Source organism: Coffea eugenioides, chromosome 7, assembly GCF_003713205.1.
Source record: "Coffea eugenioides isolate CCC68of chromosome 7, Ceug_1.0, whole genome shotgun sequence".
Taxonomy (NCBI): Eukaryota; Viridiplantae; Streptophyta; class Magnoliopsida; order Gentianales; family Rubiaceae; genus Coffea; species Coffea eugenioides.
The window spans coordinates 3888049-3906276 of record NC_040041.1 but is presented as its reverse complement, the minus strand read 5'-3'; the positions used below and the strand labels follow the sequence as shown (position 1 = coordinate 3906276).

General features: G+C 34.9%; 3 protein-coding genes across 4 annotated transcripts; 2 read left to right on the top strand and 1 right to left on the bottom strand.

The window, feature by feature from the left end:
* The first annotated feature begins 263 nt into the window (after window positions 1-263).
* Window positions 264-2693, top strand: LOC113778283 (protein trichome birefringence-like 34). 2 transcript variants are annotated; one of them, XM_027323634.1, is made up of 6 exons: window positions 264-321; window positions 894-1044; window positions 1138-1309; window positions 1625-1821; window positions 1920-2084; window positions 2294-2693. In XM_027323634.1, exons 2-6 carry the CDS (start codon window positions 953-955, stop codon window positions 2646-2648), a joined length of 981 nt encoding a protein of 326 aa, XP_027179435.1. In that variant the 5' UTR covers window positions 264-321; window positions 894-952; the 3' UTR covers window positions 2649-2693. The 2 variants fall into 2 exon arrangements, with proteins under 2 accessions (XP_027179435.1, XP_027179434.1); XM_027323633.1 differs by having other exon boundaries at window positions 266-1044.
* Window positions 2694-7463: 4770 nt separating this feature from the next.
* On the top strand, window positions 7464-8827 carry LOC113777898 (basic endochitinase-like). Its single transcript, XM_027323128.1, has 3 exons — window positions 7464-7763; window positions 8042-8195; window positions 8305-8827. The coding sequence occupies exons 1-3, from the start codon at window positions 7496-7498 to the stop codon at window positions 8675-8677; spliced, it is 795 nt and encodes a 264-aa protein (XP_027178929.1). The 5' UTR covers window positions 7464-7495; the 3' UTR covers window positions 8678-8827.
* Window positions 8828-11607: 2780 nt separating this feature from the next.
* LOC113778122 (NAC domain-containing protein 22-like) lies at window positions 11608-13619 on the bottom strand. The gene is made up of 3 exons (XM_027323402.1): window positions 13319-13619; window positions 12849-13114; window positions 11608-12218 (listed from the first exon to the last, which is right to left on the bottom strand). Exons 1-3 carry the CDS (start codon window positions 13485-13487, stop codon window positions 11814-11816), a joined length of 840 nt encoding a protein of 279 aa, XP_027179203.1. The 5' UTR covers window positions 13488-13619; the 3' UTR covers window positions 11608-11813.
* Window positions 13620-18228: the final 4609 nt, after the last annotated feature.

The following is an 18228-nucleotide window of genomic DNA, read 5'->3' as shown; positions in this document are numbered from 1 at the left end:
AATGCTTTAGGAAAGCTGCAGCCATATTCTTCGTAAGGAGGATGTTTTTATTGGAAGTTGGGCTGAGAATATACAATTTAAAACATTTAGCAGAGGCATTACAGCCAACTAAACAATTGCTTGCTAACCTGATAATAAAATATGTCTGGCCTGCCGACACCCGTGGGCCTTGTCAAATAGAATATTATGGAGTTGTTAATTCGTGGAATAAATAAGGATCCTATGGAGTTCCAACAACATGGCAACAAGGCCATGTAAGAAAATGCATTGACCATGAGAAGAAATCCGCTCTCAGTTTTCCTAAACCAATCCAAACTACCGGTAAGACACTACACTATAGTACGTGGATAATCTAGCTGGCTTCGGATTTGCTTAGCTTTCAATCAAATTTTCGAATAAAAAATATTTTGATTCGTCCTAAGCTACCCCCAAAGACTTCATGATTTGCATTCCACAAGAGTATAAGCAACATGATATCAAGTAGTCAATCGTCAAGCAATGGAGACGACCCTTTATTACTCGAAGACCAACTTGAGACCATATCCGGGAGGACCACTACCATAGCTGCAGCAGTCAGAAACCCGAGATTGTAGCATTGACAGTCTCAGCACCGAGACAGCTGCACAAAAAAATGAAAGAAACCAGAAAGCAATTTATTGCTGCCAGTAGCTTGGGGATGAAATTCAATTTTCTTCACTTGCAGATTGCTTTTGTAGTCGCCATGTTCTTTCTACTCATGGCTGCGTACGTTTCCAGGGAAATCAGCAGGACTAGTAGTAGTAGTCGTAGTAGTAGAAGTACTGAAGTATATGATCAGAAGAAGGATATGATAAATGAGATTACTAGTGATACAACTGGTCAAACCGCATTCTCAAGCTGTGATTTGTTTTCAGGTAGATGGGTTTTTGATAACAAATCTTACCCTCTGTACAAAGGCCGACAATGTTCTTTGATGAATGAAGAATTGGCTTGTGAAATGTACGGGAGAAAGAACCTCAACTATCAGTATTGGAGATGGCAACCACATCATTGTGATCTCCCCAGGTACTGTGCTCTCCTGTTCCCTTTCAAATTTTCTTGACTGTCCTGAAGATCTGGATAAAAATGATGGTGTTTCTTTGTTTTGAATTAATTAAGGTTTGACGCCATTGATTTGTTGGAGAAGCTAAGGGATAAGAGGGTTGTGTATGTTGGAGATTCACTAAATAGGAATCAATGGATGTCAATGGTCTGTTTAATTGAGTCTTCCATCCCTGACAGACCAAAAACACTTCACTACAATGGCTCCCTAATTGCTTTCAAAGCCTTGGTAAGTCACGTTCTGAGTCCAGCATTCGTTGATTCAATTTGGATTCAAACATGATTTTATTTGGCATGAAGAAATGAAAGGAAAAAAAAAAAGAGAGAAAACTATTGAATGTTGAACCACAATGTAATATTGTGCATTAATCCTATTAACCAAAACACAAATTAATATTAACTTTCTTTAAGTATTTATGACGGTTACTACTTATAAGAATTTTGTCTCCAAACACGATAATAATATCACGTCATTTATAGCATTTCCCATCTTTTTCAGACAGTTTGTGTTGACGTCTGTTATTTGTTCATGTATATGTTAAAGGAGTACAATGTTTCAATTGACTTCTATTGGGAGCCAATGTTGTTGGAATCAAATTGTGATGATCCAACAAACCACCGTGTGTCTGAGAGGATTATAAGAGGGCAGTCAATTGAAAAGCATGCCAGAAACTGGAATGACGCAGATGTTCTCGTATTTAACTCCTATATTTGGTGGAGACAGCTCAAACTAAAAATCTTGTGAGTACATACATCTCCAGCTCTGAATCAAACTCATTGATTGGAGACCAATTTTTAATCATCATATATAAAAAGTCCATTGCTTCTGACTTTATCAGATGGGGATCATTCGAAAATGTTGATGCTGATCGAATTTACGAGGATGTAGAGATGCTAAAGGCGTATGAAATGGCTCTTACAACATGGTTTGAGTGGCTAGATAATCACGTCAATCGTTCTAAGACCAGAGTCTTCTTTGTTAGCTCATCCCCCACTCATAACAGGCATGCTAATACGTATAATTAGTCCTAATTTTGAAGTTAATTTATTCGACTTTGCTCTTTTTCTTTGCCGCTTTCTTTTTCTGTTCTATTTGAGCTTTTTTGCTTTTTATCTGGGGTAGGTTCTTTTTGATTTGTTATGATTACAAGGAAAAAGATATCCTTGCTTAACTTGAAAGGGAATTTTCTTGAAGAGGCATTATGCATGACAGGGCTGAAGAATGGGGAAAACCTAAGAAGCACAAATGCTTTTACGAGACAGAGCCTATCTATGAAGAAGGGTACTGGAGCATGGATTCTGATCCAAACATGATGCGGTTAGTGGAAAAATACATCAACAAGTTGAGCAGCCAAGGTTTCAATGCACAGATGCTGAACATCACACAACTTTCTGAATATAGAAAAGATGCACATCCATCAATGCATAGAAAATTCTGGGATCAACTAACTCACGAGCAATTAACAACACCTAATTACCATACTGATTGTACGCATTGGTGCCTTCCTGGAGTTCCTGATGTCTGGAATGAGTTCTTATATGCATATTTGTTGTATCCACCAAGTTGAAGCAGAAAATTTCACAAGTAACAATAATCAACAAATTAATGATTCTTTTTCGGTCAATTTCTATACATGGATCCTTAAAATCTTGGTCCAACATTTTCATTTTTGTTTTGTGTGTGTTTCTCTGTTGATTTCAATTGTTCTGGCTTCCATCCCAGTGAATTGATAGGCTTAAAAATCAGAAATACAAAATGAAAAAAGCTTCAGGTGATTGCAACAGCATGATAAATTCTTGTGGTCTTCAAGCCGTAGAAATAGGCCATCCCCCATGGGCCAAATCTTGTTTTAAGAAAATTACTGGGGCATGGTCTGTTCCACGGTAGACTGCCTCAACTAATGACCTGCTTGCAGTCAGTCCTCTTTTGTAACACAAAACCCAAGCCCACTACTAAGTAGGATCTGCTCTGACTCCACACAAGGCTACAATTATTTAAAGTCATGGGCCTGTTATAATCAGCAACAATTTAAAGTGTGAGTGACAGAATTCAAATTCAGAATCTCTTATTTACCTTCCCTTCCATCCATGAATCACTCAATCCATCGTACCGTGACAAATCTCACTTGTTGAGATCTTCTAGTGCCGTTTGTTGAAAAAAAAAAAAAAAAAAAGATCTTCTAGTGAAAAGAATTCCACCACTAATGACTAAGTAAACTAGCACTAAGCTAACATCAAAGTGTAGCGCACTAAAACCCTTGGTCCAATTGACCAATTCAAATGCTGAGAGTGTCCTCTTTTTCGAATAAAAAATGTACAATAACCTATGGTATGTTAGACATAGTCAAGGTAAATTAAATACTGAGTATTTCTATGCATTTAGTTACTAAATACGAGTTCGGTAAACTTATATGTCTGTATACTTGTATGTAAATAGTACGAATATATTTGAAAGTGTGAAACAAAAAATATGAATTAATTTTCTACAACTTTGTCCATTAATACTAATTTCTTACTCTTATTTTTTTTTTTATACTAGACATTAGATTGTTTAAAATTTTATCATATTATTAGTTGTATATGTGCAACTTAATGAAAGCTATGATATGCACCATTACACGATGTATAAAACCTCAAAAGTTTATGACTTGTTTTATACGATTTTTCAAAGCTACGAACATTTGTTCAGAATATTTATGAAACGTACGAAATACCAACAAAAATTTTTAATTATACATACTCATCACTTGTAATATGCGGACACAATTCCAGTTTTTACCATGATGATGAGGCTAACCTATTATCTTTTTTTTTTTTTTTATTTGTCTTTCAATTGTATGTATGCCAGATATATATTCAACCCTATGTGCCTATGGGAGCAGAATAGCTGTATCATTGCTTTAAATATTTTTTCAATAACCCACGGTACATATTTTTCAATAGTTGCCTACCCCGTAAATCCTGCTGCCCTCTTCTCCAAGCAAGAGTCGAGTAAATGAACGTACAGCACAACCTCCTGCTTTCAAGCTTGTTATAGTCGTAGTATTTGGACCAAGCTACAATCTAACCCGGTATAAACCAACATCTTTTGTATCCTTCTTACAGGCTGGATGGGATTTTGATTTAAAGCAGGTTGGAATTGAACAGGATTCCAACTCGGCATTCGTCTAATTCATCATGGCGGAGCTGATCAACTTCACTTTAATAATTTGTGGAAGATTCCCTTTAATATGTTGTGATTAGGAGTGCAGGTTAAGTCATAACGGTTCCTATCAACTCATTTTATAATTTCGAAACTGAGTTGTATGGATAGCAGCTACATCAGTGAGTGAGTGAGTCCATCAACTTGTCGGAATCAGTTGTTTGAATTGGTCCAAATACAAAATTCCATTGCCAGTCCGGCACTAGCTAGCGCACCGTTTTCCTTGATGGTCCATTAACCGCGTATTTAGGGCGTCGAAGAACTTGGAAGCCGCCCCGGGAAAGAGTTTGCAAGTTCATCTCACTTTCCACTCTCTGATGAATGAAAAGTTGAAAGCTCTAGCAACTAAAGATCAGTTTGAACCTGCCGTATAATATAAGTAGCTTTTTTTTGGTGAAAATAATATAATATAAGTAGCTTGTGTATGTATCTAAGCCCTTTATGGCTTATTGCAACTGCAACTCGATGCAGAAGAATTCTACCACAATGTCTAGTCTAGGTTCAGGCCTCCATATATAGTTCTTTTAACCAAAACCAACACTTCAACACAAAGTAGTTTAGACGTTTCTTACTTAACCCATCAGATGACACTAATATATATGTGATGATGGCGATCTTTCTGCTGCTCTGCTTATACAGTTGCCGAACCCATCAGATGACAGTCAAAAAACAACCCATGATGATCTTTACCGGTCTAAACTTCCAAGTATCCTATCAAATCTTAATCAGCAAATTAATGACACTTTGATGGCAGATAAGATAACTAGGCACATGCGTTGCAAAATGGAGAAAATGACATTAACGGCCCCCTCATGGCAACCAACTCCTTCTAAAGGTACTGATCACCACATTAATTATGGAATGGGAGGTCAATAGTTCAAACTTTACCTCTCATCAACGTGCCTCTATATAAAATTTATTCTAAATTCATACCGATACGCGATGCATCCGTCTGATCTGATGATAATTAATCTCCGTCAGGTTCCTCCGATTCAATTGAGCCACTCCCTTGTGGCGGCTTGCTTATCTACATTCCAGTATTTCACGCCCCCCCCCCCCCCCCCCCCCCTTCCACCCAGCAGATTAATTGGTTGCCAACGCACCATTCAAATGGTAAGACACTTTTTCTAATTCGACGCGTAGCTAACAGCAGCCTCGCGAAGCTTTGAAATCAGATATGATGATTTGATTTGACAATTGGGATGCCGCATCTAGACGTCGGTTTACTTGATAAACTACTATATATATTATACGTGTAACTTGCAAAACAAATACAGCGCTCAATAGTCAAAAGTGATGAAGATAAAGGGCTGCGCATACCGTTATGTTCCTTGTATATTTAGCAGCCCAATGATCTAATCTCCTCCCGCAATCCTCTCCCAGTGACCCAGTCTTGCCCAACGCAAGTCCATGGATACGACCTCCTGCACTCAACCTCATTCCATATAGTCAAAATATTAGGCAAATCTCCATTTTTACTTGAATACAAAACTGGTACTTCAGTTCAGTCCCCAGCAGTTAATTGGAATGGTAAATATTGAAAAAATAATGATAAGTATCCAACGCATGATGATGTCAGACGTTCAATTTTTTCCTTCCTGTAAAACTGATGCTTGTTTAGATCAATCGATAGTATGTATCTTGTTCAAGGTGACGATGGTTACTTACAAGTCATATATGTCAAGGGAAAATAGAAATGTTGCGGGAAGCTGTGATTTTTGAAGGTTATAAACTACTTTTAACCACTAAAATTTTCAAATTCATTGTTATCTTATTTCTTTATCCCTATATTTTAGGTACTTTCACCTTTGAATTTTTTGACACTTCCGTGAGCATTTAACATCCCAACGATATAAATAATAAAAAATGGTACAAGTGTTTTTACCTCTATTTGTCCTTTCGGATGGTGGCGGATGCAAGGGGGGAGAGGGCACTGGGAGCACAAGCCTCCATCAATATTTTTCCAATTAGTGATGCCAAATTTCCCCTATTACCCATCATGTAATTTGAAAAAATTTCATGCCCCCACTAAAATATTAAGAAGTAAAATATACACAACACTACCAGTTTTGTAATTTAATGAAAATGGGCAATAAATAACCCAAAACTTTCTAACACTAAGAGTCTAGCCATTTAGTTCCCTCGGAAGTTGCTAGTATAATTTATGACTCGTTTGTTATATTTATTAGTCATTTAATTCCCTAGGAATTAGGTGGCATAATATATCACTCATTCATTTTAGAATCTTGAATAAATGATAGCTTAGTTATTTATATTGACAAAAATATATGGAGTGGAAAATGAAAGATTATAAATGGTTATCAGAACATGAAAATCCGTTGTGAATAATTTTAAATGACTTTTTATTCTTTTTCAAGAAAAATGGTAATTACGCGAGTAAATTCAGCTGAGTTTTTTTTTTTTTTTACGTTGTTCACAAAATAAATGCATTAATGTTACTAATTGCATGAATATTGGCATTTCCCTTTTTTTTTTAAATAAACAAAATAACTCGTAAGAAATACTAGTGTTATTTTTGGCCCCATTGAAAATTTTTTCTACCTCCTCCGCTGCTTTAGGATTTAGCTATATATATATATATATATATATATATATATATATATTAAGGTACGTTTTACCATGACAATGAAGTATGACTCCTTAAGCGGTCACTGTTTGAATACTCCCTCCGTCCCACTTTGATAGTCTTGTTTTCCTTTTTCGTCTGTCCCAAATTGTAGTCCACTTTCCCATTAAGAAATGTAGTAATCTTTCAAATTGTCTAAAATACCCTTATTAAATATCTTGTTATTAATACATTGTTATTAAATACTAACCCACTACATTGAATACATTGAGCTTTTCCAATGCATAGATAAATGAAAAGTTTATCTTAGCATAAGGGTAGTTTAGGAAATTATTAATCTAAATTTATGTTTCCAACCAAATTAATTACACTTTCTTAATCTGTGTGAAAAAAAAACCAAGACTAACAAAACGGGACGGAGGGAGTATTTAGGAGTGCCTAGCAGTAGTCAAACGTTGATTTTCTCGTTTCGCCGTTTTATCCAAAAAAAAAAACGTTGATTTTCCTCGAAAGAAACGAGTGGAAAAGTCTCCAACCTTATCACTCTACACACTATATATAGCCTGCACTCTTCCTTCGACAATGCACAGAAACTTGATCAGTGTTTGAAAGAGAGGAAAAAAAAAATGAGGTTCTGGGTAGTGGTTTTGTGCTCTTTTCTGTCCCTCGTAGGGGTCTTTGCACAAGATGTCGGTTCTATTATAACAAAACCCCTTTTCGAGCAAATGCTAAAGCATCGAAATGATGCAAACTGTCCTGCTCACGGTTTCTACACCTACGAAGCTTTCATAGCTGCTGCCAGGTCCTTTGGGGCTTTTGGAACAACTGGTGATACTACTACTCGTAAAAGAGAAATAGCGGCCTTCTTGGCTCAAACTTCTCATGAAACAACAGGTACAAAATCAAAACTACCTTGTCTTAATCCTTAGTGGCCCTTATTTTGTTATCTTCCCATAACGATCGATAACATGATGATTCCATTGTTGTTTAATTTACGTACCTACTGAAATGGTCAAGACTGTAAGGACGAAGTCAAGTTGTCAAACAACTATGAGGCTAGAGGGAAAAATGATGATAGGAGTAATAAAAAAAAAAAAAGGAAAGAAAGAAAATGGGAATGAGGAGAAAGAGTGTGATACTAACGGGCATCATCATTTGTTGATTTGACACAGGCGGATGGGCAACTGCCCCAGATGGTCCTTATGCATGGGGATATTGCTTCAAGCAAGAACAAGGTAATCCTCCAGATTATTGTGTCGCCAACCAACAGTGGCCCTGTGCTCCTGGGAAAAAATACTACGGCAGAGGACCAATTCAAATCTCCTAGTAAGTAAACAAAATCCCAGTCTATCCAAGATTCTTGAGAAGAAACGTTAAATTAGCTTCTTCTTAATTGAATTTCTTTTACTGATTGATACTTGATTCAACATTGTAGCAACTACAACTATGGTCCAGCAGGGAGAGCCATAGGATCTGATCTCCTACACAACCCAGATTTAGTCGCAACTGACCCAACCATTTCTTTCAAGACTGCATTTTGGTTTTGGATGACGCCCCAGTCCCCAAAGCCTTCTTGCCACGACGTGATGACCGGCAGATGGACACCGTCCCAAGCTGATAATGCGGCTGGTCGCCGCCCAGGATACGGTGTCGTTACCAACATCATCAATGGTGGAATTGAATGCGGAAAAGGCTCCAACCCACAGATGAACGACAGAATTGGTTTCTATAAGAGATACTGCGACATACTGGGAGTGAGCTATGGCGACAATTTGGACTGCGCCAGCCAAAGGCCTTTTGGCTCCTAATTAGGCCTATGTTGGTCTTTTATTTAAATAAATTGGCATCATAAAAATTTGGTTCACCCCTTTGAGGTGACCCTTCTCATGGCTTCCATGTCTAATTCTACAGAATCAGTATATTAATAATAAAACCCTAATAAACTTTTGTTTATTGAATTTCTTGCTTCGTATTTTCCCTTCTCTTTTTTTTTTTTTTTTTTCCTTACCGATGCTTTTAAACTTTTTGCCCACTTGAAAAAATATGACAAGGCAAAAGGCTTGCCTTGCGTCAGAGGTTTGCAAGTGACAAGTTATAAAATTACAACGTACGTAACGCCATAATGGGGATAAATTTTACTAAAGATAACAAGAAATCATGAACAAACAGGGAAGAAGTATACACCAGACCAGAATAAAGGTTACATGGATAACAAGAAATCCAGTTTTCGCCCTGCATTGTAAATTTTCGAGTTCGAACCCAACCTATTTCTCTAGACTCAGGCCCTAATAAATTAGTTCCTACGTCTTAAGCAAAAGAAAATCAGAGACCTTTAGTATTGTTCCTGAGTGTTATGACAACATAGCTCTTTCGTTGTTGAAATTATTTATAATTTAACATTATTGCCTTTTCTGTCCAAAAAGAATTGAAGTTTTATTTAATTTCTATTTTTCTCCTCTAAATTTAAAAAATAAGGCATACCAGTGCTTTTCAACAATTTTGGTTGTTAAGTCTTTGACATTTGACTAATTTGACAAAAAAAAAATGACAATAATATCATTCTAAAAGTCTATGTAAACTACAATAATAAAAAATAACAAGTTTAATATTACCATTTTTCAAAAAATTGCTAATTATATTTACTGTTAATTATTGTGTTATTTATAAATTGAACCGAACATATGTAAAAGTAAATATTAATCCAATAGAAAAAATTTTAAGGATAATAAACTGAATATAACTTTTTCATTTTCTAGCAATAAAAGAAAATAATAATAAGTTACAGATAGCGTCATAAATAAAAGGATAATAATGTTATTGTACTTTTTTTTGGCATTTCTAGCTTTGACTAGTCTTTATGGGGGTAAACTGTATATTTTTAAAGTTGAGAAGGATAAAGTGTAATGACTACCAAAGTTTAGGAGGGCAAAGTGTAATTAACCCCTTTTTTGCTTCTATAGAAAAAAGGGAAAAAAAAAGAAAGAAAAGAACCCAAGTTACATTACCTCTCGAAAATGTATATACGTTCCTTAATGTCTCTTTTTTAAGATAAGGAAAATAAGTTGATCTGCCACTCATATTAGATTACAAGGAGTCGAGGACCATCTTTTTTCTACCACAAATGAGGCTAAAAAATTTTCCAATTGATTATTACAGATGCTGTTATTGGCACATGTGATTAAAAATACTCCCAACTATAAGAAAATGCCGTGCTTAATCAGACCTCGAGTCTAATATTTCAATTAATTACCCTTCACTTGTAAATCACTGTCTTCCGCGGACAGTAACTTGGATTTTCAGCACTGGAGTTAGCAGTTAAGGAGGCTGGCAAAAGCATCCGGGCTGCAATTTTCAAGCCACAGACTTCTCATTGGAGTCCAAAACGCATCTGCAGTCTCATCCATGCTAAACTTGGGCAAAATCTAGTGTTTGTAACTCCTTCGAGTCATTACAGTGTTTTAGACAACCAAATTTAACAGATGAATTAAGAACAAAGAGGTTGATAGGATGCAAAATTGCTATTTAATTTATGATTATTTTTTTCTTGATTTTAGCCAAATATTGTTTTAATTGATGGATTCTATTTATATTTGGTTAATGATGTTAATTGTAGGAAAATAAGCAAAACATGATTAAAATGGGCAATTTTCCAGTTAATTTGATGGTGGCATGTTCGGGTCGGTTTCCAAGTCCAAATCGAACTCAGGGCAGCTTTTGGAGGAAAACTTTGAAAACTTTAATTTTTATTATTAATTTTAGTATTGAATTAGGAAACTTGGAATATCATCTTAAGTAGTTTCCTTTTTCTATTTTGGGAAACATGTCTTATTATTAGTAGTTGATGTTAAATAGGAAACAAAGGGAGAAAAAAAAGACGGACTTGCGTGATTAAGAGTTCGGCCAGCAACAATTTCGCAAGGGTGATTCTTTGGAACAGAATAGGAGTCTTTCGTTCACTTTTTGGGAGGAAAAACTATACACAATTATTATCAGTGGATTCTTGTGGATTTCCTTTGAGGATGCGCCGCTAAATTCTTTTTCTAGCCTGAGGATAGCTTGAAAACTTGAATCTACAAATTGTGAGCTCGCATTAATTACACTATTTCTTTCATTTATTGGTATTTATTTCGTTCTTTGGTTTTAATATTTATGATTATTATGTTATTTGAATATCAAAGACCCGGTATTTGAATTGATTTGATAGTCGATTGTTAATTGAAGTGATTTAATACATAATGATTAGATTGATTTAATCTCGGTAGCAACTGACATAATTAGATTTGTGTTAGGGGAACAAATAATCTAACTTAAAGAGACCCTCGTAGCGTGTTGATTGGTTAGAATTAAACTATTCTAATTCTTCATGCAATCGGGAAATTAAACTTCTATGGTCGTACCTAGAGTTGTTTTCTATTTGGAGAAATAGTTCACGGTTGTACCTTGACTATCGATAAAATAAGGAAGAGTTGGCTTTTATGGTAGAATTAATTTATCAATAAATAATTGAATTCATCATTGCATCTATGATCAGTTTATGAACTTAGTCTAACAGTTATTCCTCTGGTTAGAGTTTTGCTATTATCGACTTAATTTTATTTTATTTGTGTTATTTTAATTTTACTAATTTAGTTGGTTAATTCCAAATATCTCCAAAATTCCCCCATACTTTGAATCCAGATATTTTCCCAATATCTGTGGATTCGACCCTACTCACCGCTATACACAAAAATTATATATATATATTTTTTTTCGAATAAGTATTTATTATTGTACAGACTTCTTGATACCTATCAATTTTGTACAAGCACATGTGATTAAAAATACTCCCAACTATAAGAAAATGTCGTGCTTGATCTGACCTCGAGTCTAATATTTCAATTAATTACCCTTCACTTGAAAATCACAGTCTTCCGCGGACATTAACTTGGATTTTCAGCACTGGAGTTAGCAGTTAAGGAGGCTGGCAAAAGCATCCAGGCTGCAATTTTCAAGCCACGGACTTCTCATTGGAGTCCAAAACGCATCTGCAGTCTCATCCATGCTAAGCTTGGGCACATCCAGTGCTCGTAACTCCTTCGAGTCATTACTGTATTTTAGACAACCAAATTTAACAGGTGAATTAAGAACAAAGAGGTCATCATCTTCTTGTTTTGTCAAGGGAAGATTGGTCATGCTTTGGTTTTGTGCTAATGATTTTGCCAAGTTTTCCTTTGGGATTCCCTCTTGAGGTTGAGTAGATGATAAACTTGGTTCAAGTGTTTTTGATATAATGTCTTCCATTGCAGCTTTATGTTCCAGGATCTTCAATGACGTTGCCTTTCTGTAAATCTTGCAAAGTACCACATCCTCCTGCATTTACATGGTAAGTATCATTAGCTTCAATCCCCCACAAAAAAAAAATGAAAATGCAATTGTTATATATATATATATTTTTTTTTTTTCAATACAAAACTCCATGGTTTACAAAGAGGAGAGAGAGGAGAGAGTTTGACCATCAAACCAGGGACCTCACCAGGTAATGTCCCTCTCCGGTAATTATTAGATATTAAAAAAGTTATCTATGATAGTTAAGTCTCGGCCCACTTTGTGGCTAATTGCATTACTCCTTCGAATAGATATAGAAGTAAAAATTTGGACTCCAAGTCTCACCAATAGAAATAGAAATAAAAGCTCATTAGGCCCTACTCCTTCGAAATAGAAAATTTGGACTCCAAGTCTCACCTATACTTAAAGTGCATCGAAACTGAACCAATCATGAAAATAAAAAGGTCCATAGGAAGAAGAAATGCACAAAAGAAAAAGAAAAGTACAGTTGACTCTTTAATTAACCCCAACACAGGAAGGAATCAATTGGATGATATCATGAAAGGGAATATAAGTGAAACGTCCTAAGTTCAAAATCTCTTACTTATAAATTTTTTTTTTTTTAAAAAAAAACCCAACTATTAGTGCAAACTAGTTGAGTTTATGATTTAGTACCTTAGGTAAAGGATGTTCAGGAAGTCTGAACTCGTTCATGACCCAATCAGTTCTGGACCCTCGTGGTGCACGGCCTTTGTAGAAAACTAGAATCTTCTTCAGACCCAAAACTTTCTTGGGCTCAGATGTGCTTCTAATTTGACGGTCCGACCCAGTTGCCTTCCAGAACCCATCTTTAGTAGTTCTATTGGGCCTGCCCCCATGACCATGCCTTCTATCCCTATGCACAAAAAAATACCATTCTCTCTCCCCCATCTTAGCCATTCCTGCACATATTTTCAAGAAAGTTTTTTCTTTTGTGCTAATTCAAGAAAATTATTCCCATGAAAAGCAAAATCACACACAACATATGCCAAATAAATGCAATTCCATGGCAATAGTTGTTCCAATAAGTTTTGGACCTAAACCATACCAAAAAAAGAGTTTTCGTGTATAACGCGAGAAAATTGTAATAGATGCATGAAAATTACCCGGTAGCTCCCAAGGATCATGATGGTAAATGTTGAGGAAGCCAATGATATCAGAACGTAATTTCTTGCCGGATGCAATTCTTTTAAGGTAGCAGCTGACAAGTTCTTCTTCGGTAGGATGGAAACGGAACCCGGGAAGAGTTAGCTCCCCCAGTGAATTATCGTCCATTCCCTTAATCAGCAGGAAGATGTTATTTGCCTATAATGTTTTCCTCAAGTCTGGACTCAAAAACTCTGCCGACCTTACTCCAAGACTATATATCAAAAGAAATTTAACTTCTTTTCCCTAATCAATTAATGAAGTAAAGGCTGGCGGTGCTAATTTATAGTAGCAGTGACCATAGGGGAATTTGGAAGTCAGTGTGAGGGGAAGGTCCACACGGTTTTATAATTTGCAAAAGATGTGACAAGAGTACTATAAACTATAAAGACAGGTCTTGTCTTGAGTCTTGACTGGACAATGAAGTATTTTCATCTTTTACTTCGTCAATCTAAATCTCTATGGTTGATTCACCACCAGTAGAGGGCAAAAAAAAAATCCCATATCTCTTAAGTTAATTAATTAATAATTAGTGGAGGAATCGTCTTCCATAAACAGAAATATTAGTGTTGGAATGAGTGATATGTTAGTTGTTTTAGCCCGTCTCGAGTCTCGACTGACAACTGATCATGAGGACCCTTTGGGATTTTAGAGTGCGATTTCACGAGTTGATAAGGTAGATTTATTTGCCATGAATGGATGATGCGAATTTGATCAAACTAAAAGAAATGTGCAAGTATAATTTGATTTTTTTTTTGATTAAGAAGAGTCTATAAAATGGTTTTTTATGTCCAAAATTTTCTTTCAATTTCAATTTTTCTAGTGTTTCTTCATATTGTTTTAACTCAAAACAGGTTACAAACAGAAAAAGTTTGATATATTTCTTTCGAAAAGGGATGCCCTTCTGGTTTATGCCCAAACAAACAATCAGTTTTTATTTCTAAAGCACCCGTTTAAGCTTCTTTTTTTCATGTATATATTTTACTTCAATAACACACAAAAAATCAGTTACAACTATCAACAAAGTATATTTATTATACTCTAGCACATTTTTCACATGAAACGTTAACTAAGGTTCTGTTTGATAACCTAATTCAACACTTAGAGTCTCTTTGACAACATAAAAAGTGCTGAAACTGAACCTTTTCAGATATTCAGATGTTTTGAATGTTTGATAAATGAAAATCCATCTATTGAACTTGTTAAGCAGTGCTAAGCTTGTGTGTATTTTTTTCAGTACAAAAATCCTAACTGAATACTTAATTTTGATAAAAATTAATAGAATTATTTCAACTACCTTATCTTATCCACCAAATCTAACCTTACTTGTTAATTATGTTCAAAATTCTTATCTAATTAAAAAACATGATATTCTCTATCTAAGGGTTTTCTGTTTCGCTTTTCTCCCTTTTTAATGACTTTCACATCTTCTCTATACTCCTCATATAATATATTTCATCTTTTATATTAATTTGATTTAAAAATAAGTATTGTCATTTTTATACCTAACTATTTTAAACTAATTAAATCACAGGTTCTATTTCTTTTTTAGATGAAAAATATAAGGGCAAAATTGTCAAATCTAACTTATTAAGTATTCAGTTATTAATGTTTGTCAAATAGTATAAATAGGTTTAACATTAAAATTCAGACACTTATATATTTCTTTTCAGTGTTTAAAATTCAGCAAATTAATTGTTTCAATATTCAGATATCATAATTCAGGCTTTAGAATTCAGATTCAGTTTTATCAAACGGAACCTTAAACTTAATATATTCAGACCTTTTGATAATAAAAAATTGAACATCTAAATTAATTAAGTGGCACTGAATTTTCTAGGCAAAACTTGCTCCCAAAATTAATTGATATGCTATTCACTTATCACAATGTGATATGCACCCAAATGTATTAGATTTAGTACTTAACAATTCAATAATTTAATGGATTCAAATTTCAGATTTCAGATTTCAGATTTCAGTTTTATCAAATGCACCCTAAAGACATTAACCTTTTTTTAATTTATTTTTGGTGTTGTACACATAAAATTCCTTAAGTTTACACTTGAAAGTTACCCTTCCACAGTTTAAAATATGGTCATTCCCCAAATTGTGCTTCAAATTAATGAGTGCATAACAAAAATTGAGCAGTCTTAAAATTTTGTTTCGTCTTGACTCTTGACCCTTAGAATCTACATTGTATGTAACTTTTTTTTTTCTTCTGATAATTAGCCTACGTACTGAGATGTAATTACAACAGTGTTGAAGGGAGGGAGCACTTTTGTGTTTGATAATTAAAAATCATTGAAAAGCATTTTATGATCACTTGGGAGTCAACTGTCAACCCCGAAGACTTGGTCTATTCATCGTTTTGAGTTGTACGCCGTGTGATCGATCGCTTTCCCAATGCCCATGTTTGCTAGAGCAAAGAACTTCCTACTTTTCATGGACGAGGAAGAAGACTTGACTTAGGAGGACATACGTTGGGAAAGCATGTTTCATTGATGTGGCTAAATATTTGCATATATATATATATACTCCCTTCGTCCCACTTTGATAATCCTAGTTCTTTTTTCACACAGTTTAAGAAAAAGTAGTTAACTTTGTTGGAACAATAAATTTAGATAGCTATGTTTCTAAAATGCCCTCACATTAATTAGAGTACAACTTTATGGGAATTTGAATTGATGGTAAAAAAAGAATCAACTCTCATTAAATGGGGTAGGTTTATAGTAACAACAACTTACATTGAATAAGGGTATTTTAGGAAAATTAAAATACAATTACATTTTTCAATTGGAAAGTGGACTACAATTTGAGACAGACGAAAAAAGAAAACGGGACTATCAAAGTGGTACGGAGGGAATATATATATATATATATATATATATAGACACACACACAGGTGCGTGTATGCGTGTGTGTCCAAATCAGTACAACTCACTTAACTGCTGGCTGGTTTAGTAGTAGTTCTACTGGTTTAACTGATGCAGATCAAAATTTAATTAGATAAACATGAAAAAGAAAAAAATGTAGCTATAATTAGTCAAAAGATGATTGGTTTTGTTGGACTTTGCATGTGTTAACCGGGTTTTGAACCAGTCAGTCGTGTGAACACAGAAATCATAACCTTGAAATGTATCTGCCAAAAATGAGCCTAAGTCCTGTGACACAAAAATACCCACTTATGATATATATATATATATATATATATATATATACATAAATACATATTTAGGAATGTCTGCATGGTCCCTAGCGGCAGCTTCGTTTGTTTTTTCGAATTCCATTTTGCCAGATGTAAAATTATCCAGAGAAAATAGCACGTATGGATCTGTACCAAGTCCACAGGTATCAGAGGTCCAAATTTAGTTTTAGAGCTCCGTTATCATCATCATCGTTTATATTAAACACTTCAAAGTAGTCCCAAGTGTTTTTCTATCTTCAAAGCACCTACAAGTTCTGTATAAAATCAATTAAGCTTAGCATAAATCTACAAAAACATGTAATACAATTGCCAAAACGAAAAAACAAAAAAATAGAGGAGATGGATGATGAACAAAAGTTGGACCCAGACGTCTTCTACATTTCTAGAAAGTATTTAGACTGACTTATAAGCAGCCCTACTAAGTCTCAAGCAAAACGAGGCCAAGATTAATGAAATTCTTGGAAGATCAGAGCGGTTCTATTTAACAAAAGGAAAACGACAACGAAGGAATAAATGGACTAACACTAAATATTAGTATCCAAAAACTTTTTTTTTTTTATGGCCGACAGAAAATGAAGGGCGACAAAGGAGAAAGAAGAAGTTGGGAGTTAGGCTAAAAGCCACTTTTGGTTTTGGTTCACAATCTCATCTCAGCTTGCATGGGGAAAAAATTCAACAATTCAGATTCATGCATGTGGATAAATTGAACAAATCACGCCTGAGTAGCAAACAGCCAAAAACAGCCACAATCATGGGTGCGTCTGCTGAAAGTTGGCTTCCACACCACAAGAATGGTTTGGAGTTTTTACACTTTTTCCACTGAGACCATATATTCCTTTATCATCCAGTGGTCAGGTGATAAATTATAAAATCCCTTATTATTAGTTAAAACTCTAGTTTCTTTCTGGCAACTTCACCCTATCACATGATAGTTTACAGATATCAGCTTTGCCTAAAGCACACGTTCAAATATATGTACCAGATAAGATACATTGATGAGGCAAATAAGATCACGATCGAGTTTGGTACAAAAAGTTTGTTTAAAAGACCTCTCCTAGAGGCAACACTTCGCAGCACTGATGGATCTTTTCTTGGGTCTTTGTATAAATATACATATGTATGTGTGTGTGCGTGCGCGCACGAAAGCGGCTAAGTATGCAGCCCATCTCCAAAACTACCATTTCCAAGTCTAAATTGCATTTAAGACTTGATCCAATTATTGGTGTGAAAACAAATTTCAAGCTCTGACATTAACACCCCCCAAAAGGGAGCAAAATGCAAGAAAAATAGTCATGTGAAAAGTTGAAAATACAAAACTTTTGTTATTAAGTTAATGCGTGTCTTTACCAATTTCAACTTAGATGACTAGACAATTGAAATGAGAGCCCCAGACTCTACAGCAAAAGATTATTCTTCACGGTGCTTCCAAATTGTCAAAATTATGATTGCTAGATATTTCACCAAGCAAGCTTTTCATCTAGATACCATATTCGTGGTGGTTGGCACCTGAGACTTCGGTGAAGGCCTTAGGTTAATTTGGACAAGCACAATAACTAAAGGCTTTGGCTAGTTTATCAGAATTTAAAATCAACAAATTCTCAAAGCAAAAGGAATTGAAGTTCAGAATATAAAAAAGTAAAGTACTCTCCTGAAAAGAGCTATTTT

Excerpts from the sequence above, each read along its gene's own strand:
- LOC113778122 (XM_027323402.1), bottom strand. The coding sequence starts at position 13,487 with ATGGACGATAATTCACTGGGGGAGCTAACTCTTCCCGGGTTCCGTTTC. Across the intron at positions 13,115-13,318 it reads TGATCCTTGGGAGCTACCGG|GAATGGCTAAGATGGGGGAG; the intron begins GTAATTTTCATG and ends AAATATGTGCAG. Across the intron at positions 12,219-12,848 it reads CTGAACATCCTTTACCTAAG|GAGGATGTGGTACTTTGCAA; the intron begins GTACTAAATCAT and ends ATGTAAATGCAG.
- LOC113777898 (XM_027323128.1), top strand. The coding sequence starts at position 7,496 with ATGAGGTTCTGGGTAGTGGTTTTGTGCTCTTTTCTGTCCCTCGTAGGG. Across the intron at positions 7,764-8,041 it reads AACTTCTCATGAAACAACAG|GCGGATGGGCAACTGCCCCA; the intron begins GTACAAAATCAA and ends GATTTGACACAG. Across the intron at positions 8,196-8,304 it reads GGACCAATTCAAATCTCCTA|CAACTACAACTATGGTCCAG; the intron begins GTAAGTAAACAA and ends TCAACATTGTAG.
- LOC113778283 (XM_027323633.1), top strand. The coding sequence starts at position 632 with ATGAAAGAAACCAGAAAGCAATTTATTGCTGCCAGTAGCTTGGGGATG. Across the intron at positions 1,045-1,137 it reads CATCATTGTGATCTCCCCAG|GTTTGACGCCATTGATTTGT; the intron begins GTACTGTGCTCT and ends GAATTAATTAAG. Across the intron at positions 2,085-2,293 it reads TCATCCCCCACTCATAACAG|GGCTGAAGAATGGGGAAAAC; the intron begins GCATGCTAATAC and ends TATGCATGACAG.